At 38.6% G+C, this 24851-nt stretch overlaps 1 protein-coding gene across 5 annotated transcripts in view; it reads right to left on the bottom strand.

Moving 5' to 3' along the window:
* The window catches only part of rragd (ras-related GTP binding D), a 90744-nt gene that overhangs the window by 25191 nt on the left and 40702 nt on the right, over positions 1-24851 (bottom strand). For 4 of the 5 annotated variants that reach the window (XM_042436970.1, XM_042436972.1, XM_042436973.1 and 1 more), the window contains one exon: positions 17966-18108. In XM_042436970.1, coding sequence (XP_042292904.1) covers positions 17966-18108 — 143 coding nt within the window. Of the gene's footprint in view, positions 1-3640; positions 3847-17965; positions 18109-24851 lie in introns of those variants that run through there. The other variant, XM_042436975.1, reaches the window with a different exon arrangement.

Genomic DNA, 24851 nt, shown 5'->3' on the forward strand with positions numbered 1-24851 from the left:
TTTTTTTCTTCATTCCACCTGATGAACATTCATTTTATTTTCCTGGTTTATATATTCCTTTTTTGAATCACCTGGGATTTCTCATTCTATAGTACAAATACATAGTTTCACTGTAGCACCAACTCTTGTTACAAAATGAATCCCAAAAAGCCAAATAAACAGTCAACTCTATCAGTATAGCCCTTTCATCACAGGGCTTTACAACTGCCCAAATGATTGATGTCAGACCCTCAGTTCGAATGAGGAAAACTCCCACACAACTCCTAAACTGGGCCAGTCCTTTGTTAACTTCTGTTTTCTGCTATACAGAAATAAAAACAAACAGGACATGATACTATCTGCACTCTTAGCAATCTAACATATTGACTTTGAATCCACCTTTCTCCTTTACATTGCCAGTAGCAATAACAGTTCAAACAGCAACCAGAATTTGAATATTTACATACTTATTTACCCACGGCTACCTGACCCAGAGAAGGTTTCCCACCTGATCTGACATGACTGTGGGAGCCAGGAAACCAAGAGCATTTGCTGACTTTTTTAAAGGCAGCGATCTCAAAGATGAGCATCAGAAAGAGGCAGACCTTGGATGATGTTTGTGAATAATAGTGGAGGACTCAGTTCATAGTTGTCAGTTCAAAGTACAATAGGGTAGAGCAGCACATGCTATGCAGTCCTGAATGTGTGGTCAGCAGAGGACCACTGGAAAAATATTGTCTAGTCTGATAAATCCTGATTCCAACTGCACAAGTGCATTGGTAGACTCACACTGGTATGTGAAAAACATAAGGCCATGAACCCATCACATATGGGTAATGCTGCACAGGCTGATTGGTGAGATATAATAGTTTGAGGGTGTTAAAAGGGTCTGTTCAATCAAATAAATAAGGCCTATTTTGTCCTCTCCCTCTAGTGGTATCTCTTAATGCAGTGTTCCAGGTTTTGAACTTTCTGCCTTCACCCCAATACAATGGAATGTAGTTTGTGGCGCTCACAGCTTTGCAAATACATGGAAGACACTGAAAGCATGATGCAGGCCTGGAGCAACTGGAACAATGCAGCTACATCCAGTGGACATGAGGGGTAATTTGGAAAAAACATATACTTGAAGCTTTTTACACTTCTGATTGCAGCTACATGTGTTAAGTAAAACCTGAGCTGTTACACCATGATTGTACACAGCTGTTTTGACTGAAACTGAAGAGTATCTGTTACATCAGATGTGTGGGACGAGCCGCTAAAAATGTGGCTGTGGCACATGGGTGTGAGCTGGGTATAACAGGAACATTAGGCCTAATGCACAAACATTTCTGTATTCGTATCCAAACTTTCTCTGTGAGGTGTGCTCATATCATGTTTGAACTCCAAATTCATTCAGATTAAGATATTACAATTCTAAGTCAAACAAGTGTTTCTCCACTTGTGAAGAAAGTCAGAGACTATTGGTTCATGACTTGTGCGACAGCTCTGGACCACTCATAAATGTAGTCTGTACCTAAGAGAAAAGTATGAGAAAATTGATGCCAGAGATTTTCTTAAATCGCTTGTACATGCCTCTTAAGAACAAATCTGTTCATATGAGTGCTTCTTGCATGAGGCCCATTGTTTTGGGAAAGACATGCTGCCATGAAATATTTCCAAAAGCAAGTTTTTAATGCTTGTGACTGCCACAAACTAAATAAAAACCTTCTTTTAACTGCCTTGCACCTGTACAGGGACACTTTGATGCCATAGTGCACTGTAACGTGTTCATCCATCCATGGCCTTCATGTCCCTTCTGGCAGATGATGTGTACTTTCAACAAGTCAATCTTCCCCATCACAGTGTCAAAAATGATTCAAGGAACATTCAGGGGGAAATGACACAATTGTTCTGTTCACCAGTACAATCTCTGCCATCAGTCCATCAGAAAACATCAGGATTAATTTGAATGCAGCATCTGTAGAACGCAGCATCAACCCATGAGTTTAAACACTAATGATGCTTGTATGCAGATGTACGCTGTCTCTTCTCTATAATAAGCCTGAAGCTTAAGAAGCTTTTGAAGTGAAGTTTAGTGTGTAATATACAGTTTATACTGAACTCCGAATGTTTCTCACAGTACAACTATACAGGCACACAACAAAGCAGTTCATTTCCTGAGCAATGTGTTTACATTGTTGTTATCATTCAAGCCCCATTGTCTAGAATCCATTGCACATCACGATTGGGTTTTTTTCCGCGTTTTGTTTGGTTATTTCCCGGTTGTCACTCCCATGTACCAGAGGACATTTGCAAAAATTTTTCTTCAACTTCCCCACAACATGCCACTGGGTGCTTTGTGACTATTATACTCCATTTACACCTGGCATTAACATGTGATTTGTATCTGGATACTTCATCTGGATGAGGAAAAACACATGTTAATGCACGTGTAAATGCACTCAGAACACACTGTGATCAGAATGTGATCGGATCAGCCAGACGACATGTGGAGCATCGACTACCCATCACACACTTGTGGGAAGATTTTGTTATTTGAAGTATTTAGTTGAGTGATTAGATGTTTCAGCAGAGTGATTTGTTTTGGAACCTTGTGTTAACAATTTGGGGAAATGAATACATTTCACAAAACCTGTCTGAGTAGCTGTGAAAAAATACAACACTTTCAGAGGGAATTATTTTTGCACATCCGGCATCAATCCTCACTTCACAAGGGCAAACAGACAGCACCAAGCTCAGCTTCTATTAATAATAAATCACTCATATCTATACCTGAGGCACTGCTGGCAACAAACACATCATACAGTAGAAATATGATAAAAAGCATCTCTATGCAACAGATGCCGGATTAAATGTAATTATCAAAATGAATAAAACGCTCTCGCATACTTAATCTCATGTTTTCATGCCCAATGGCCTAGACATGATGACATATGTGAGCTAAGAATAGTCACAGTGCTCCACAGATTGGAAACAGCCAAAGAGGAGAAACATGCACAGCTAATGTGAGTTTAGAGAATTCTGAATTCATCATTGTTGTCAAAGAGAAAAAGAAATAATTGCATTTCACTGACAAAAGAGTTGGCTCAGTTTGCTGGCCAAGGGATGTTTTAGCTTTCCAAGTGTGGTGCATGCCAGGCTTCTCAAACCAGAGGAGCTCATTAATTAAATGAGGTGAAAAAAGACTCCATTTACTAAAGCCTCTAATTAAGGATAATATCCCAGCTGTTTTGTCATGATAATGATGGCAGCCTTCTGTACAACAATCTGCTGATTTAGGTTGAGCAGGTCCAACTGGTACCTGCAACACTTCCACATTTGTTAATGTCGAACAATTCCAGGACACAGGTGAGTGCATACATTATCAGGAGCTACTTAGATGAACATTTAACTAAGTGGCCTGTGTTTAAAAAGAAAACATAATCTCCAGACATCTGGCATCCACCTCTATCCAGGGCCAAAATGTGAAATTATCAGGAGTCCTGTTTGTCCCCTTGGCCACACATTCCCCAACACAGCTGTGATGGGTTAAATATTCCCTCACTTCAGGCCAAGTGTGGCCTAGTTCAGTTAAAACCCCCAGCTGTGTTGCCTTGGGTGAAACATACAAACACACACAAACACACACACACACACACTCCCCTCTATTATCTCGACAACAAACACGGGTCAAACAAGGATCACCTGGCCCAGGGGAGGCATCATGACCATACGTCATTTCAGAATTCAGTTTGGGTGGTTTTATTACGTTTGCCTGTGTGCCCCCAAAAAGTGTCACCAAAATGTATTTGAACTCAGTGACTTGATCTTGAACTCTTTCCACTCAGAGAGATTCTGTGAAGCCTCAGAAGTTTACTGAAATAACTGCAAATAGACAAAACACAAGGAAATAAAGAAAACATTTCAACAACACATATATCGAATTTAGGGGAAAAAATGATGCACTTACATAAAACACAAACAACAATTATGCTGTGTTCATGTCATATGGGAGTACCCAATTACTCCTGGCTATGACAAAAACAGTGTTCACATCACCATCCGAGTTGAAATTACAACAGGGACAGTCTGATCTTTCTGAAAGCTGCCATATATTCACCTTAATAATACAGAGGAGCCTGGAAACCAAACCACGGAACTGTTCAAGGTAATTCAAACCTAATTTAACGGATATAATGCTGTATTCATTTCAATGTCAATACACAGCATGATTGATCTTCTGCAATCATACAGTACAACCTTCTTGAGTTGTAAACACGGTCAGCTTACCCGTCTCTACTCTTCCATATGATGTGACAGTAGCATTGGCCGTGACTGTGTCTACGAATGTTCTTAACTCAATGTATAGTGTCTTTTCTATGGCTGCCCCCTAAAAGTCACTGAGTCAATGCATCAGTCGATAGATCCCCAAGTTGACTGGCATTTTTTTCCACTCGAATCACTGCCTTTTTTTTCGACAAGTCATTATATACAGAATAATGCAGCATGACAGGCTGTGAACTTTTACATATTCTTGTCTTTAAATGACCTAAATCCATAACTGTGATGGAAACGGAGGATAGCGCGCTGCAGACTGACTGTTTCCTGCTGTACAGTGTAAAATGCAGTGAAGATGGCTAAATTAGTGTTTAAACAGATGCGTACCAGCGTCTCTGCTGTCTCCTCCTCTACTGTCCAGTGTGGTTGACTTTTCAGCTGACAGCACTGCCAGCAGCCAGCAGGAGAGACACACACTTTTTACATCTCTGACTGTGGAAATCTGATGTTTTCACGTCACAAATGATGAACAACAGTATGAAAACACAGGTCTTACAGGTATATGTGACTCATGTTGTAAGGATAGTGTGGTGCAGGTGAGCTTGATTTTACTGTAATTGCAGTAACTCCGTGGAAATATGAATATATTTCTCATAGGAGGCTGTATTGGAGAAAGAAACTAATCACTTAAGCCACTTAAGTCTACATATATATAACCAATGTCCTGGACTTGGAAAATTCTTTGATCAACCTGGAGACAGATACCTTTCTCAGTCTATCTAATTAATGTCTGCCAATGGGAAGAGTGTTCTGTCTATTATTGCTCCCTCACTGCTGCCTTTGATGTTGGAAACAAGTGAAATAATGACAGGTGAGTGTGAAAGTGAGGCTTATGTGGCTTGATCAAGGCTAACCATCCAGTGCTGCTTTCAGCTACAGACAAGACTTGTTGAGAGAGATGACATTGGAAAGCCAGAGTGTCAATGAAAGAAGGCCAGACTGAGGCCGGGGAGAGAGTCAGGAAGTTGCTCAGAGGCCTTTTCCATTACAGGAACTTAGCGACCCCTAACTGAACTTGTACCCGTTGTCCCTGGTTCCAGGAGCTACATTTTGGCATCCCTCAGGAGGTTGTACTAAATCAAGTTCCGGACACTCGCATGGAAGGTGGGGGGTGCTCACAGGGATGTTGTCTGTGATTGTGTGTCATCACAGCTCAACTACAATAAACACAACACAGCAGTAACCACCATTCCACTTCTGTGTGTACATCGATGAGGACTTTTAAATGACAGAATAATAATGGAGTGTTGGAAATGGAAAGAAAATGAATCACATCACTTTTTCAGTTGTAACCATATCACCAAATTTTGGTCAGATTTTAGTTGTCGTTTCCAACATACACATGATTTCATGTTATAACACATTTTAAATGCAAAGACCCTAACATTTTTAGTAAATGTAATAGTTATAATGGGAACCTATTTATTCACAAAGAGACTACCAATCTCTTTGTGAATAAATATTTTACAAAACTCTCTAAAATTTAATCAGTTTATTATTATCATTATTATTATTATTATTATTATCATTATTATTATTATTATTATAGCTATGTTGTAACATTTAGAGCTTAATCTGCTTTTACTTTATTTTAATGTATTATTTTATTGACTGTATTTTTTTCCTCTTCTTGTCATTTCCCTTGTCCTTTCTATTTGTCTTTCACAAGACCTCATTGTAATTTCAATTTACGATGTCTAAATTTTGGCTTTGTATTTGATAGTGATGAAATGGAATTTGTTTTGATCAAGAAAGAAAATAAAAAGAGACATACATCCAATCCTTCCCAGTTTGTAAAAAATAGTAGAAAAGCAACACAGAACCAACCACCTTAACCCTTCAAGTTCCAATAGGTCTAGAGTATGGGAAGCTCCAGGTTACAGGTCATTAAGTTCCTGTAGTGGAAAAGCAGCTTCAACCTATTCTCTGAAGATCTACAATTGTCACAAGAGTGAATTTTAAATCTGGAGATCTCTAACGGGACAAAGTTTATAGTGTGGTCCTCACGTCTATGTTATTCCTTTATCCTTATTTTTTATATAGAAATCAATGACATATCTAAATAGTACCAGTTGACATATCATGAGCGCATGACTGGCATCTAACAAAAAGAGAATTCCATGAGAACATCTCTCCACACAGGTTATGAGTCAGCTAAGCTGACAAAAATACAGCAATGAGGCAGACAAAAGAAAATGCTAAAGAGGGCATTTGGGAATTTTATTTGGAGCCATAAAGTGGCTATAATCAATAATAATATATCAATTGTTGATGTGTAATGTGAGAGGAGTCACTCATAGTGAATGACTCTGCAGTTACCCTCGGCTTTACAGAGTTTTGTAACGAGTTTCAGTTCACTGCTTTGCTGTTCGCTCTCATAGCGTCATTTTCAGCCACAGCAGGCAGCTGAGAAAAAGCTCAAGAGAGCTAAAGAGCCACATATTTCCCCTGAGGAGTTTGTTGAGAGCAAAAACTGAGCTGAAAGAGAGTAATTTTTGGACTTAAATTCACCAGTTGGACAGAAACACGACTCCAAATGAATGATTATGTTGCTACATAACTGCTGGATGTGGAAATAACTGTTTGCTAACAAGTTCAACATATCAACTTCACATCTACATACTGTTCATATTCTGACCTCTCACTCTATGACCCAGTCCAAGTATCTCTTCATAATTAGTCTCTATACCAAAAGTTGAACCACAAATGTATTTGGCATTCATAAATACCTTTTCAGTCATTAATAAATGGGTGATCAATCTTTCATTAGTCTCTCAGAGAGCAGGGAGATTGTATTCTTTAGGTTTGTTTTTGGAGAAAAAAAAATTTACCATCACTCTATAGTCTCATGTTACCTGAAACAGGATGACATAACATAAGCAGTAAACTGAGTCCTTCATGGCTACATTAGATGAGAGTGAGTTCCCCTGTTCAGCTTCCTCCAATACTGTGAGTGAAAAAGTGTCAGAAGGTGAAAATGAGTCTGACCTGTTGCCCACTAAGGCAGAGCTGAGTTTAAGAGATGTTGATGTATGCTCAGCAAAATGACCTGTTCTTAGCTCTGTGTTTGTGCTCTGCCATAGCCACCAAGGGAAACCAACAACTCACTGTTGTTTTACTAGAAAAGGGTGTTCTGATGAGAAAGTGGAAACCTGATTCCAGTGAAATGAATAAAATCAGGTGGTAGTGCTAAAAGAACACCAACCACAAGTACTCAGATTTGCACATGACTCCAGCTTAGCTGGACACCTCGGTGTTAAAAAAAAAACCTACCACTGTGTGTTGCATAATTTCTTTTGGCCCGGATTAAAAACAGATGCTGATACTGCTGATACTGCAGCTCCTGTCACACATGTCAAGTTGTGGTAAAGCCCAATCAAACTGTCGGCCCCCCTGCATCCCATCACGGTGCTTGGGGAGCCATTTGAGACAGTTATCAGACTGAATGGGCCCTTTGCCAAAAACTAAATCTGGACATCAATATATCCTGACAGTGATGTGCGCTGCTACGCAGTATCCTGAGGCCATCTCATTACCCCCAGTGTTTCCCCTGTTTTCATTATGCAGTGTCAGTGCACCGCTGCAGAATCATGAGCACTGCTGCTAAAATTTCACACAATCATTATTATCAATGGGCAATGAATGATTTTCACCCACACACTGTGCGAGCACAATAACACCGTACGTTATCATGGAATTGTTTTGAGTCATTGACTAGTGCATCAAATCCAGGACATCTATGGACATCTACGTGAGAGGTACTGTTATAAGAGTAGCATAGCTCCTTTAGGGCAGTGCATAATGTGTGTGCATAGTGAATGTGTGGTTGAGTGAGTAGAGTGAGTGGTGGAAAAGTCAGGGTGAATGTGAGTGGAGCAGAGGAAAAGGCTAGCAGTAAGTTGTCAGTCTGGCAGTAAATGTATAGTACAGACTACAGTGTGTCAGTTAATAACTGCTGCAGCTTCTCAGGACCAGCTATTCTCCTTTTAGTGTCACTCTAAGCTGCTCATGAACAGAGAATGGAGAAATGTCTGGGTGCTGAGTCTCTCCCATCTCCCGCCAGCCCAAAGCAGTCAACCTGGAGGAAACACTTTAAAAGCCAAACCCGTTGTGAAAGTCCTCACCAAGTTCTTCTCAATTTTTCATTTACCCACAACTATTAAACCGACGACGGCACAAATTACTTGTCAAAGGTATTTTTCACAGGTTATGACAGAACTAAAAATTAACTACAAAAACATATTCTTTAACATCCAGAGTCCCAAGGTACACCGGAAAGGTACCATCAGATGCTAAAATCTATGCAACGAAAATTCTGACTTGAGTCCGACAGAGAGTGGGATGAGGATCTCCCCCTTTTGCTATTTGTTATGACAGAAACCACCCAGGGATCCTTAGGTTTCAGTCTTTGTGATCTTGTGTTCAGACATACAGTGTGTGTTCCCCTTCCGCTCCTCAAGGAAAAACGGTTGTCTGAGTCGCACATAATGTGCTTATGTTAGTGCTTTCTGGGAGCGTCTCCATCATGCGTGTCAGTTGGCCCACGATATTCTGGCACAGGGTCAATCCAAAATGTATCATCATTATGACAAAAAGTCTGTGCTAAGAGCTTTCCAACCAGGTGAAAAAGTTCTGGTGCTGCTTCCCCTACCAGGATCCAGCCCAGTTCTCAGGTCCATATGTAGTGGAACAAAAAAAATCAGTGATACAGATTATGTTTGCACACTAGATCGGAAAAGAAAATCCAGAGTATGTCAATCTGCTCAAATGTTACTTTTCCAGAGGGTGGGCCCCTCAGCCATCCCTGCTGAGCTGATTGTATCCGTGTGTGCCGCTCCTCCTCAATATCATCCCTCTACTGAAGGGTTGACAGAAAAAAGTGCTTCATTGTCAGTTGCTTGCATGAGAAATTCAGAGGTACTGATTCATTTGGAGTTTTTCTTGTCTCATCTGTTTGATTCCATTCCAGCGCCTCATGCATAACGTCCTAGCTGGGATGAAAAATTGTGAAGCATATTTTGATGATGTGGTTGCCTACTTGTCTACTTGTCTATTGTCTAAAAACACTGTCTCTTATTTTCAGCCATCTCTGCGAGGCCTCTCTTACCCTAAACCTGTTTGAATTTGGCAGAGGGTGCTGTAACGCATTTGGGTTAACAGGTGGGACAAGGGCAGGTTCAATTTCCAAGTCCCACAGTAAAAAAGGGCATTACGCTGTGTCCTTGGACTGTGTGGCTGTTATCAGGGATTTTATAGGATTTTTTTTGATGTGGTGGCTCCTCTCACATGTCTTGTTAGTCCTTCAAATAGCTTTGATTGGTCCCCTGCTTGCCAGGCTATTTTGAATCAGCGAAGGCTTTGCTGTGTAGTGCGCCCACCCCTGCATCCTGTCACACTTTGCATGCCCCTTCAAATTAGAGGTAGATGCCAGTGTGTGTGGTGCAGGTGCTGTTCTTCTGCAGGAAGACGAGCAGGCAACTAATCATCCCATCTGCTAGTTCTACAAAAAGTTGACCAAATATCAGCTAAACTATATTACCATCAAAAAGGAAGCTCTCGATCTAATGTTCACCCTAAAGAATTTAAAAGAAAGTGTTTACTGGGCCCAGTTCACAACCTGTCCAAGTCTTCTACTGACAAAAAACCTTTAGAGGTTCTCTCTCAGTTGCACTTATGCGCTTGTTCCTCCTTCTGCAAGATTTTAACCTGCAGATTTATTATAAGCGAGGTACAGAAAATCTCATGATGATGCTTTGTCCAGACCTACCAAACCTCACTTGAATTAAACATGATAGGGGAATGTGTGGTTCTTGGGAAGGCGGGTGTCATGACCGTGGTTGTAATTTTCAATAATGTGAGTTATTCCGTCAGCGTGGATGTGTATATGATGTGTGTCAGGTGTGGGTGTGTGTGTGTGCATATATGTAAATAGGTGTGCACTGGGACAAGGAGGCAAATAGTGCACCAGCTTCCAGCTATGGCAGGTGATTGGCTGCTTTGAGAGGAAGCCATATAAGGAACCAAGATGGCGTTTCCCTCCTCTCCTGACCAGCCAAACTGCCTCACTCTGATGATGTAGTTAAACCCAGCTAAGGTTCTGCTCCTCTGTTTTGGAGTTAATAGGGGTGGGCTGCCAGTTTTGGTTAACCTTGAGATAAATTGTTGTAATCTAGTTTCTTTGATTTTGCTAGGTTATATTGGTTACCTTCTCAGTGAGATTTGTTTTTGTTTGTTATGTTTGTTGGTCTTTGTCCACCCTGAAACTAAATCCTGCTCCCTGTGCATTTAACATTGTGAACAAACCCACCTTCATTACATTCAGTTATTTGTCTCTGTGGTTGCTTGGGACTCAGGGAAGATGGGGCTCTTTCACGGTGTGTCTTGGACACTCCTAGATGGGGCATAACAGCCCTGATGATTTCAATGAAATGTACTGAATGTGAAGAATGCAACATTTGCATTCTTCACATTCATTGAATGGTGGGTTTCATATAACTGTGAAAACCATCAATCAACACTGCTAGCATTGCTGTATGATAAAAACAACATGCACTCTTTTTGTATCAAACTGCTCAGTCGATACAGTCTTGTAGGTTGATAAATACAGGGATAATGGTGCATATTTTCAGACAGTCTCTCCGTGTAGACATGCATAGTGTTGCTCACCTAGAAAGTGACAGAAATAGTTATGAAAAAGGAGACTTAGAGAGAGAAGATAAAATCCTGGCTCCTTCCTCACCTTCACACAGCTGAAGTTACAGAAATGGCTCTGCACAGCCACCCCTTTATCTGCCGACAGAGAGATGCGGGGGGGGGGGGGGGGGGGGGGGGGGGTTCTGAGGCTATTCGACCATCCAACAAGCACGTCTGAATGAGTATACCAGCCCCTTAAGCATCCAGCCTCTGAGTGGGTGTTTCCCATTCGGCTGACTGGCAACTGAGAGCCAGTGTTGCTGGGAGATAAACTTCAGCTTCTGTGGTGCACCACAGACTGCAGAACTTCATATTGTATAGCCTACCAATTTTAATCTAAGGTGAATTTGTGCTTTTTCAAAAAGTCCACAAAGTATCAACCATTATTGATTTAAGCTGTCTGTTCATTTACAACATTCAACAGTTAAAACAGTTCTACTGAAGCTGTAATTCCAATTCTATAATAATAACTGTATGTACTGCACATCTTTACACATGATAAATTAACCCACCTTCATTATATTCAGTCTCTGTGGCTGCTTAGGACTTCGGGATGATGTGGCTCTTTCATGTCTTGGCTCTGTAACTGACATGATTCTCTCATACATGAATGGAGAGAATAAATATACTAATAAAAATCAATTGTAAAAATATGCCTAATCTTATTTAAACACACAGTTCATTAGTCTCAGTCACCCTCCATCAAGTACTCCTCTTGCTCTCCCCACCTCTCTTCTCTCTCCCTATCTCTGACTGGCTCCTTGTTTAATTTAAGAAAAACTAGGGCTGCAAGTAATGATTATTTTCATTATTGATTCATCTGCCGTTTATTTTCTCAATTCATCTATAAAATGTCAGCAAACTGTGAAAAATTGCCATCACAATATCCTAGAGCACAAAGGCAACGTCATTAAATTTCTTGTATTGTCCAGCCAACAGTCAAAAGACCCAAAACATTCTATTTAATATACCGTAAGACCAAGTAAGGCAGCAAATTCTTACATTTGAGAACCATCAAATGTTTGGCAATTTGACTGAAAAATGATTAAAATCATTAATTATCAAAATAGTTGCAGACTAATTTTCTTTTGACTGCCTAATTGATTAATTAATTAGTGCAGCTCTAAGAAAAACACGTCAGCATGCCACCTCATGTCCTCTTGACTGAGTCTAAAAAGAATAAAAAAAAAAAAAAACTACTGAAAAAGGCTTCCACCACCGCAGAGACTCCAGCTCCAGTGCTACCAGCTTGGCCAAGTTGGAGCCAGTCTGTTCCAGCCTGGGTCAGCTGGTGTTGGGAATCGGCAGATAAAATCATGTAGTGTGTCATATGTAAAGATTCTAATCTCAAGTCTTCAGATCCAGTCACTGCCAGTCGCTCTCATAAAGATGTTTTTACCAAGCAGCAACCTCCAGGGCTGTAAAATGAAGCCTATGTGGAAGTGCCAAAAACACTGCAGTTCCTTGAATGGCCAGTTGAGGCTCCAAAAGCGAGTCAATCAACATAGACCCCCATGTTAAAATGCCCAACTTTACAGCAGAAATAAACATATTTACAGCCTGGTACAAAAAATGGTTTTGGTCTCTGTAGCTAATTTCCCCTTTCATGACAACTGTACGAGGGGTGAATTTTTTTATAACTCACTCGTTTAAATTTTATTAAGTCGTAAAGTTATGCATAATGAAGGACATGGCTGCTTTGAGTGACAGGTCCGCCAGCCGCTAGGTGGCTTGTTTCAGCCACTCAGCCCGCCTCTTTGCCCATTTTTGATTGGCTGGGAGTTAGGCAGCGTCACACACTGCCAAGATGGCGATGGCCGGAGCGGCTCACTTTGAGCTTCAAAACCGCTCTTCAGAAATCAACGGGTGACGTCACGGTGACTACGTCCATATTTTTATACAGTCTATGGCTTTTACACGTTTGATAATTGTGACTGACATTAGCGGCTGATGACGTCACTTGTGTGTCACCCGAGGGAGACATTAACATTCCCTCCCCTACAACTCCCTCTGCAGGCTCTACAGTTCACATTACCCACACCATCCAGGATCTTACTCAAGCAAACAGTACAGGTGTCAGTACATAAACAATCTAGTGTTTAGTGACGTTATTTTCTAGCCCCATATGTTCTCACTAGATAGCAGTTGAGCAGTGACCAAGAAATGCTACTGCTAGTGGATAATGAACAATAAGTTGCAATCCCTTAATTAAACTTACATTACTTTTATTATCTTCATCATACTTTTGTTTTTCTATATTAGAAGGTCAACATTTTAATTGGGACCTCCTGAACATTCAGCACTGATCAGCAGCTTGTCCTGCCAGTCTTCAGCCTGTAACATTTCCTAACATTAGTTAATGTTACGTTAGCTCAGCAGTCAGTGTTAAGTGTTTAAGGTGACGAACCAGTAGTTTTTCATTAATACTGTAAGTGGAAAACTATAGTAATCATCACTGAATATAATAACACTCCTGAATGTAATGATTATTATCTTTGAGAATGATAAATACATCTGTTTCCCAGTAATGTAGCTATTATCCTACTATCCATTACCCTGCTTAGCGCTATGTGGGCTAATTGGTCTAGTTTCCTAGATACAGATGAACTTTGAAGTACCAAGTAAACTAATGATAAAATATATCAGTCAGTGGAACTTAACCTTATTTTTTAATCTAAATTATGTTACAATTTCCTAAAAGGTCACATATATTTTAGGTTTTTGAAAACATTAGCTTTGTGTCTCCTATAATAGACCAATTCTTATATCATTTTAATCTTTTTGTAGCACTCTGGATGTAAGATGTACAGTTTTAGCATCTTGTTGTTAAATGACCCTTGGATGGATCAGTGATCCCCTAGAAATGTGGATATGGGGCCATTTGACACCCAAAGCAAAAGGAGGAATACTTCAAGCTACTTAACTTTTTAAGTATTTTTTTATTGTCAAAAACATGAGTCTGTCTTTGATATTGATTATGAGAGATATATTGAGAAGCTTTCCCCTGATCCCTCCATGATTGCGGAGGTTATATTACGTGCCACAGCACACTAATTCCCTTTTCAGGTTTTAATTGAACCCTATCCTACAGGATTACACAGATCTAGATTAGGACCTAATTATACTCCCAGCTGGAGTGATAATTGAAGTGAGAATATAGAGCAGATCGGAGAGGATCTGCTGGGGGATCAGAGGACATTCAGCTCTGTACTACTATTATTTCCAGTATGCCAATTCACACAGCTACCCAGCATACTTCACCTTGACAAGGACAGCGCTTTCAGATACGTCATCAACTACTGCATCATCTCAATAAAATCTATTCTATACTAATAACTACTGCTTCAAGTAAAACAGTACAGATATCTGTGCAAGCCGCCACTATTCAGTGGACATTACTTCTATGAAGGTTTTAATTATGAACAGCTAGCATTTAAAGCACCCTTTTAAAGATCCACAGTGGAAAATTTTGTGTATATATTTGATAAGGTGTAATAACTTCACTATCGATCTACCTCAACACATTTTGTACATATTATATGAACTTTTATAGATGGATCAGTGTGACTATGAGCAGATCTCCTGTCCTGTATATGTACAAGAATTTGCACATATAGTTTTTCTTAATTTTCTTTATACATTCGGTTTAAACACATTGATATTGATTCATGTTTTTAATTTATTTCATCCTGATCATTTCTCTTTTAGTCTCTTTCCATATGCTCATACCCTCAAGACTATAATTTATCTACACACATCTTTCCGAGCTTTACATATTTCAGATAAAGTGATGGATTATGTGCTGCTATATGAAAAAAATCCCAAGCCTTTCATGCTCATAAAATCCTTTCTCTACTTATTGATTTATCTCAATAATGTCTTTTTAAGTCCCATGTTGACACTTATAATATAAGGAAAATACAAGGTTTTCTTCTTTCATCTAAGAATAAGTGTTCAAATCAGTGGTTGTATATGTTTACATGTATTCATTTCTAAATTTGTATTATGATTATTTTATTTGGCAATCAAAACATGATTTTGCTGCAGCAGCAGCAGTTTGTGAAGATAATACAACACCTACCACTCTGCTTGCATGATTAAAACAGGGCCCCAGTGATAAATGACACTGTTAAGTTGCTACATCTCTCCAAGGTTATCATGTCCAGCTTCTATAGGATCTATTGGCTGTATATGTTAAGTATAGAAAGTATACCAAACAAACCTTCTACTGTCCTCAAACACATCAAAGCCATCATTCATGTATGAAGTTTCTCTCTAAAACACCTCTCAAATACACAAATTCTGATGTGACAGGTGTTCAATTGGGAATGAATGACAGATCAAATTTGTGACTTAACATAGGTCCATTTAGCAGGAATACTGACAGGTCATATTTTCTGACACCTCATATATGCAACCAAAATAGTCAATTACAGGAGGATGGTGTGTGAACAGTTCCAACACAGGTGGCTTATTGGCAGAGAACCTGGTCACGTATAAGTCATTATTACTGCATCAAATAGTGCTGACCTCATTCATTTTACTACCAAATCTACCTGTGGTCTACCACAGTGTTTTTCAAAGGGCAGTTATCTTATGTGCCAATTATATATTTGGTTTTAGACTGAAATGGAATTTCAGCTGCTCTGTGATTGGTTTGCTTGAAAGGATTTGGCTGGTAATTTCCTGTATTTTCCTTACAATAAGAAATGTTTAGAGCCAAACCAATAATGAACTGATGTGCAGTGGTGTCTGCTTTACAGGAAATGCTCCTAGAGAGGGATGAAAACATGATTGCTGTTTTTACTCTTTCAAGCTGTTTCTAAAAGAACCACTGTAAACACGCTCAATGGGGACAAGGAACATGTCACCCAGCTGTGTGACTCATTGACGTGTTTTTAATAGTTTTTGGACAACAACAGAGGTCTACGGCACAGAGGAATCAGATATATCAGGCTTTGGATACACACACAATACTTGTAAGTAGGATGAGTTAAATGTTGTTTGGGTTCTGCACATGAGATTTGTTGATAATAATAAAAATATAGAAAATCGTCAGCTTATCCTTTAAGCAACAGGATGCCGGCAGAAGTGCAAGATTCCTTCAATAAAGTAACATGTCAAGAATACTAAGGTGTATGTAATTAAGATCATTATTCCTGTCAATGTTGTTAAAAAATGGACTGATCAACAAGATTTCAACCCACGAGACAAGTAGAGTCTGGCTGATCCTGATATTGATATTTGAAAACTCAGATAGTGATATATTTTAATGTCATTTTTCTTTCAAGGATCTCTTAAATTTGGTTAGTAAAGGAAATTTACTGAGCATTGCAGTTAAGCTAAAGGACAATGTACACCATCAAATGATATACATTTGACTATATTAACAAGCTACTAAATATCTCTGATGTACATGTTGATATTATGATCTAAAATGGCATATTCTGTGATAAGAGAATTTAATGTTTTTTATCTCTGAAACATGTGTCCAGTTTGTTTCATGATCAACAGTTGAGAGTCATATTGGTTTTAATAACATGTAGAAAATGGTTGTACAACATTGTTTTCATCTTCATCTTCATATAAAAGATGAAGCATTAACTGGCACTGAAGACCAAAAACAGCATGTCCAATACTACTCAATTCTTCAGAGACTTTCCAATTTTCCCTGCATTACATTCTTTTGACATTTATGAGGTCAAACATCACCGTTTCTCATGGATCGTCAAATCGGATTTGGCTGTTCGATATGAAGTTTTGACTATTCTTTCCTTTTTTTTTCATATAGTCTATGTGGCAATCAGTAAATCTATTGGCATGAGTTTCAGTGATAATTTCAACCACATTAACATAGTAAAATGCAACAGAGTCCTGGGAACATATACTTGAGCATTTAAAAACAATAAAAGACAGCTGCATACAAGGCAAGATTTGAATTGCAGACTGTTTGAATTCCTGACATATTATGTCGGGCTACCATATGGATTTGTCGGAATAAGGGGACTTATTATGCTTTTCTTTATTTTCAGTCATATATGTAATGTCACAGTGTTGGATGGTCATGTTAAAAGTGGCCGACGTGTCAAATAATGGAGTAAACGTATGTAGAAGTAACTCCTGTGAGCAAAAAGCACCAGCTTCAGACTGCTCTGAACATTCACTCCTTTCCAACATTTTTTTCTATTTTCAGCCCGAGTCGACATCGGGTCGTGACGGATCTCTTTATATGGTCATCTGCTTTACATTATAGCATTTTTAACAAAGCTCCACTGTGTCAGTGAGGAACACTTTCACTTCCTGTAACTTCTTCACAATAAAAGTCTCCTGTTATTTAGTCATTTGAAAGCTTTTAATTTGAAGCAGTAAAGCAGGAAATGTTGGGTTTGCATCAACAGTAACTTAACAGGACTCTGATATGGCTGCCCCTCAGCAGGCTTCTGGAAAACTGGCCAATCAGAACAGAGTGGGCTAGTTGGGAGGGGGGCCTTAAAGAGACAGGAGCTAAGACTGCCTGTTAGAGACAGAGGCTGAACTGAGGGGCTGCATAAAGGGCCAGTATAAGATAAATAGGGAGTTTTTTGAACTGTGAATCATGCAAAACTACTCTAGTGGAGTCCAGATATAAAAATTTAGAATTGGAAATGAGCATAATATGTCCTCTTTAGGTCAGGCTCTTATAGCCTATTTTTTAAAATTTTACTTTAAACATTAAAATAATGCATAATGAATAAACAAATGAAAGTGTTTAAAATAAATTCACAGCATTACCCACTATGAAATGACAGACATCTCGTCTTCAACAGGATAGACCTGCTAGACAACTGCTCGACTAGCATCTCAGTCAACTGAGGGGTCTCCAACACGATTCAACTCATCCACTTTCAGGGGGAAGCCCTATGTGACCTTTCAAAGTTTATAAGCAAACATGGCTGGTGTTATTATGGTTTGTAAAGAGTGTCCATTGGCTTACCCATAGATGCAGGAGATGTCAATGACCACATCGATCATGTCACAACAAAGTTCGTATGTCTGCATGTCCACCGGACTGCTGTCTGTGGCGATGTAAATCTTACTGACCACATCGAACAGGAAGGCCTTCTCGATACCTGAGTTCTGATAATAGAGGCAGAGACAAAGAAGAACTTGAAGTTAGCACACATGAGATCTGGTGGCCACTACTACATGCAGGGAGAATTCTGAATATTGTTTGTATCCCAGTTAACTGACTGTTAAAAATGGCTGGGCCCCACAATCTTTTTTTGATCAATGTTTCATAAGGTGGCTGCACAAAGAACATAAAGCTTCATAAATAGATAACTGCCTGGAACAGCTCCACATAGTCGCCATGTTCATTCCTGTACGTATTTATGCATACATCAGTGCAAAATACTGTAGCAGACCCAGGTCAGACCTGCGTCTTATGTGAATGGCGCATCACTTTACCTGTGTCATTTAAAAATGGCATTTTACAACATTCAAATGATAAACATTACCTACTCAGAAATATACACCAACGATAATAACCTAAATAACCCATAATGGCATATTAGGTGCAATCCATTCCTAAGCTGAAGTTCCTGCCACCCTAAAAGTCCCTGCTCCTGAGACAGTATGTGCCTGTGGTCCAGGAACTATTAGGGTGGAATTGTTTTGGTAGATGTGTCGACAGGTTGAAAGCAAGCTGAAGTCTGGTCAGCTGTAGCTTTAGCCAGTGTGCAGAGCCAATTTGATTTCCAGTTACTCTTGTGAGAAGTGATGATAAATAAAGTAACTAAAAATCTATTATCTACTACAAATCTGCAGATTCCCATAGAAACACAATGTGTAATTCAGTTCAGCCCCAGGAGAGCTACTGACAGAGAAACTCCATTCAGCTTTTAAAGGAAAGGGCAGCAAAACACAGTGAGAATACATTTAAATAGTTGTCTCCTGTTTTTTAATTGTTCATATTGTTTACTCCTGATATTACAGTGTACTTTAGCTTAGCTGTATTTAGTGTAAATATGCTTTGCTGAGGTAATGTCATTCAAATTTATTCCATGGAAGTGAACAAGGGAGAAAATCCTAAATACCAGCCTCTCTCAAGGGACAGTCTGTTCTGCTGTTTAATTCCTACATCGAACAATGAGAACAAATTAAAAATAATATCTGATCTGAAAATGTCAGAAAAGTTACTTCTGATAATTAGTCAAGCATTTACTAGATCATTAGATTAAATTTATTGTGTGTTATATTACTGAAGAAACCTCAGAAATAGTCCTCAAAACAAACACTGTCTGTGTACATAGAGAGTAGACCTCGCGTTAAGATTATCTTGTCAAACTCTAAGGATGACATTTTGAATTAATATAAGGAAGCAAAATGAAGATGTTACTGTAGATGTCAGAGACAACATGGATGTAGTAATAACATTTTTTTTTACATTCAGTAAGCTAGGCTGCTTTGCACACACAAACCACAAAATCAATTAATCAAAGCTTATGATATAAGACAGTGGTCTCTAACCCAGGGTGCTAAAAAGGTAAAAGGCCACCCAACATTTACCAGGCTGTGAGGAAACAATGATATATGATGAGCAAAAAACAAAATATACTTATGTACTACTACATTGCTGCAGTAATTATGCTGAACTTGGTCACTATCTTACAGCACTCAGCACTACATAAGGACGCTACCTGAATATCGTCACACAGAATGACATAATTACACAAATAAGTGTCACTCTAACCTCTCATTGTTTATATAGATACAGTATGGAGACAGGTGACTGACAGATAAGTTACTTTACGTGACGCTCAGATAAAGAATTGAAGTAAAGAGGACATAGAGTAAAATACTACAGTGGAAATCACTTCTAGTGATCACGGTTACAGTGATAAACTGCTTATATGGATCAAAAAGCTCGGGACAGAATCACTCAAATGATGTTTAAATAATTTGCTTACAGTAATCAAGTAGTCCACTTGAACTACAGGGTTCATTTTGGGTCTTTTCATACATGAAAACATATGGGAAAAAAATTAAAACTATGGTAATTCAATTTTACTCCCATGATACACGCTGCAAGTGGCTGCAGCACCATTATCAGGGTTATCTCTGCAGGGTTGTGTGGAGGTGTGTGGTGGGTGTGTGTGTGTGTGTGTGTGTGTTTATTTGTAACTGCTATGAAACAATCAGAAAAAAATGTTTTCTTCCACTCATCCACCGGCTTTCTCGCTACCACTGCTTGCTCTCCTCATCCAGTCTCTAGCTCGGTCCACCACTGCTTCTCTCTCTCTCTCTCTCTTCCTTTTCTCATCTTTTTTAAAATGAGTCGGGAAGACATCAGCAAAGCCTAACTTTACTTTAAAGTTATCAAATGAAGAGAAATGTCATCCCCTCTTTCTAGTAATGTTTTTGTCTTCCCTCATGGCAGGGTTGTACATCTCTAATCAGTCAGATCTCCAGCTGTGGTTGGCCACCACAGAGTTACAGTTTACATTTCTGAATAAGTTGAGTCTGGTTCAACTTTCTCGCTGCGGGCTGCTGCAGCCCCTACCCCCGCAGCCTAAACGCACAACTCATCCGCTTCAGGCTGGCTACCTGAGGCTGGTGCTGCATGCACACTGAAATCATGACGGGAAAAAGAAAGTAATTTTCTCTCAGCGAAAAACAAGCATTTCAAACAGCTGTTCTGTATTTTGAAACAGTCAATAAAATTTAAACGATTCCAAATTAGCATTTCAATTGTTGCACTTTTTTAACAATGTCAGAATAACAGAAAATTTACATGGTTGGTTAAATCAATTAAAACTTGAAAATTGCATTTTCCTGCAAAAGCTGATGGCTGAAATAAATCGCAGAGCATTGCTGAAAATGCAGAAGTCTGAAATTAATTTTGTTTAAAAAGCTAAAAGCTCAAATGTATTGCACTGCACTGCAGAAAAATCTGGAAGCTGAAAAATGTAAAATTGGCAGAATTGGAAGCTGAACTGCATTACCTAAAAAGCTGAGTTGAATTACTAGAAAAGCTAGAAAAGCTAGAAGCTACACTTTGATAATGTCAAAGCTGGAGGTTGAAATAAACTGCATCAAAAGGCTGAAACAAGAAATACTTTGTATTAATATCACACAGATTAATTGAATTGCTAAACACTTAGAAGGCATCAGCCTAAAGAGCAAAGAGTTGCAAAGCATTGCTGGAAATGCAGAATTGTGAAATGCATTGCTAGAAGTGGAAGCTGAACGGCATTATCTAAGGAAGCTATGAGCTGAAATACTAAAAAACCTAGAAGATAAATTGTAATAGTATAAAAAATTGTAAGAAATTGTTGAAAAAAGCTTAATATTATAAAAGTATAGATAAAGTATAAAATAGGTACAAAAAAGTTGAATAGAAGTAAAATATCCTTAAAGAACAAGTTTATAATTTGAATAGTTTCTGCAGCTTAGCGTATGCAGTCGAACGAAAAACAGACATTTAAAATGAATTACTTATTTTGAAAAATAAGCCTCATCCTGAGCTTCCTGTTAAGATACAGTGACTCAATGGGGCTTTTATTTTGAAAAGCAGCCTCATTCTGAGTTCCCTTTTAAGATACAGTTACCATCTGAGGCTTTTATTTTGAAAAAAATGGGTCCATTCCTAATTTCCAGGTTACCATTCGGTGACAGTTGTAAACTTTTATTTTGAAAAGTCTGACTCATCCTGACTTACCTGTTATAATAAAGTAACCATCTTGGGCTTTTATTTTGAAAAAACAGCCTCATCCTGAGTTTGAGTTAAGATACAAGGCCACTTAATTATGTTTATTTTTGATTCTAATAAAATAGTTTTGACTACAAGTTGTGATTCGCTATGCATGTACATTTATGCCCATTAGCCTCCACTTCAAAACAAAGTAAGCATGATGATAGAGAAACATGCCTGTCTGTCTGTATCAGTCTTGCCCCCACATGCTCTATATGAATGTGTGTGTGCGCTCAGCTGAGAGGTTGTGTCATGCTGAGTAGAGTGGAGAGTCATCTTCAGTGTTTGAAAAATGTTCAAGAACTGCATTGATTGCACAGACGGGACATCCTGATTAGATGAGCTACTTTGGAAAACACGGGTGGCAGCAACTTGACAATTGCGCAGTAACTATTAAAAAGTCCACTGAAAGCTTTATTTACAGTGTGCTTTTCACAGCAGAGCCATCTCTAAGGTGCATTGCAAACACACACTAAAACAGGCAATGTTGTCAAGGTAACAGGCCTTTGTCATATGAGGAAAATGTGGGCTACACCTCAGCCTCACACACAGGATGATAGTGAGGATGATAATGAAGACAAAGATGACTAGAAGTTGAGTTGATTCAGTGGATTCACATGATTCAAGTCAAATGATACACATTTTGTTATTTTAGAGTTATTTTTGGCATAGCCTTATTTTATAAATAATTTCATTTAAAACCAATAAATAGGCTAGATAAGACATTAGAGACATTAGAGAGATTAAAAACATGTCCCCCCTTAAAATAACCTTGTTTATTTTCGTTGAATAGGAGTGCATTTATGTTTCTAGTAAAACAATACATTAACCATCATTGTGGCATGGCTTGATAACCTTACAGTGAAGGTGTAATAAATGATTAAAAAATAAATATGGTCTAATGATTCTTAATTACAAAAGTGTGGTTTTAAATATTAATAGCTATTTACAGACTGTATGGGCTAAAACGCACAAGAAGCCTAATTCTCCTCTACAATAATTCACTGCATGTTTACAATTGGGTAGTCAAACTCATTAAAATATGTAATTAAGATCATTGTATATGATGGAATAGTGGCATTAGAATGTACCAGAGGCCACCAAATTTGTGCTTTTACAGACACATTTTTTCATGGCCCCAGATCCCCCCACTATGTTCCGCTGGCTAGCTACTCTATATCCTTGTGGAAAGCCCCGATGAAGAGGAGCGTAGTCATGAAGAGGAAGGTAGTGATGAAGAGGAGGGTATTGCTGAAGAGAAGGGTAGTGATGAAGAGGAGCATAGTGGTGAACGGGAAGGTCGTGATGAAGAGTATGAATCAGCAGATAACAGTTGAAAATGAAAATGAGAATGTTCAATTTTGACAGAATGTTCAAATTTTCAACATTCCTTCCATTGATCTACATTGTAAAAAATTGTTGAAAAAAGCTTAGTATTTTAAAAAAGTACAAAAGGTACAAAGAAGAAAAAGTAATAGCATAATTGTCCTTAAAGAGCTGAACAATGTGATATTCGAATGGTTTCTGTAGCTGAAAATAGGGCTGGCCGATATGGCAAAAAAAATATGATCACAATGATTTTTTCTGTATTGATCAACATTAATATTTATCACAATGTATAATTTGATAATGCTTCCAGCTTGAAGAGTATCCTGATAATGATTGAAGCCTGAATAAACCAGAAGGTTCATTAGTTAAACTTTAAAATTGTTTATTAACAGAAAAAAATAGAATATCACAATGTAAACATTTAACTGTAAACATTTAACTTTGGAAACATGCTTTATCTGCCTAATAAAGCAGATACAAGTTAGCTTGCCTTGTAAGTTAGCTTGCCTTGTATCTTATTAAAATAATTTAAATAAAACTAAAAGCAGTGACCACCATCACAACAAATTCCTCTTGCCATCTCTCAGTTTTTGAGGTAGAAATCTGAGTAAAAAGTGCAAAATTGTAAACCAGCCATTATGCTACGACTTTATTTATACAGTTCGGTCCAAAAGTCTGACTGTATAAATATAAAATCTTCTTAATTTATCTTACTGACTACATTATTTTCTGTGCTTTGCTCACATATCATTAGATTCACTAGTTTTTTTTAATGAAACAAGACTAGTGTTAACAGGTAACTAGCCTTTCGCTGCTATTCTGTTTACTTAGCTTTGTACTTAGCCTAGCTTAGCAGTTAGCTTTGAGAATCCACAGTCAAGACAGCCGCATTAAAACAATGTGTGATGACCATTCCAAAGTTGCAGGCAGGATGTCCACTGCAGAGAAGTGTCCGTGAGTTAGAGAAGCTTTTTTCTGCTAAAGTTACATTAGCCGTGACAGGCACTCTAGCTGTAGCCCTGCTAATGTCAGCGCTAGCGTAACCTTGTCAGCAGATGTCCCTCTTCACTAGCCTGGGTTTGCTGTTAACCCAGGGACAGACTCTGACTGAGGCTATTCTGAGGGTGCTGCAGTATCATCATATTGCTTTCGTGCCCCTCGGTTCCACTCATTTTTTTCCTCTTTTCCAGAGGACATCCACTTTCTTCACTGCTAGCTCAAACAATGCTTTGAGTAGGAAATGGTATGGTGTATTTTGACGTGCAAGCCAAAAACTGCAGACTACCTGGCTGTTGTTGCGTTTATTTCTGCTGTGTGATAGGCTGTTAGATCTATCCATATTGAATAAAAAATGTCTGAAGTTTATCATCATAATTATCGAGATTGTTTTATCGGGCAGCACTAGCTGAAAGTATGCTGAAGTAGTAGTCAAGCAAAAAACGTACAAAAGACTTATTAACCTTAGAAGAACAATTGTTGATTCAGCATTCACACTAACGAATGGTACCGAAACATAACAGTTCATTATTAATGCAGATGAATAACAACTGAATGGCAATAATAGATCCTCTAGATCTTTTATAAGAAGCCACAAGTGATCAGTGACGCAGAGAAACAAGACAGAGGCGTTAATGTACATACTCATAAACCTGAATCTGTCCATTACATGATTGATAGTAGAGATGGTCTGTGTGTCTGTTGAGTTAAAAATGATTGATAAATAAGGCTCCTGGTGTGCACTGGAACCTTTGAATCTATATGGTGAGCTGCCACCCCTCTGATCTTGGTATGAGCATTA

Source organism: Thunnus maccoyii, chromosome 16, assembly GCF_910596095.1.
Source record: "Thunnus maccoyii chromosome 16, fThuMac1.1, whole genome shotgun sequence".
NCBI classification, from domain to species: Eukaryota; Metazoa; Chordata; class Actinopteri; order Scombriformes; family Scombridae; genus Thunnus; species Thunnus maccoyii.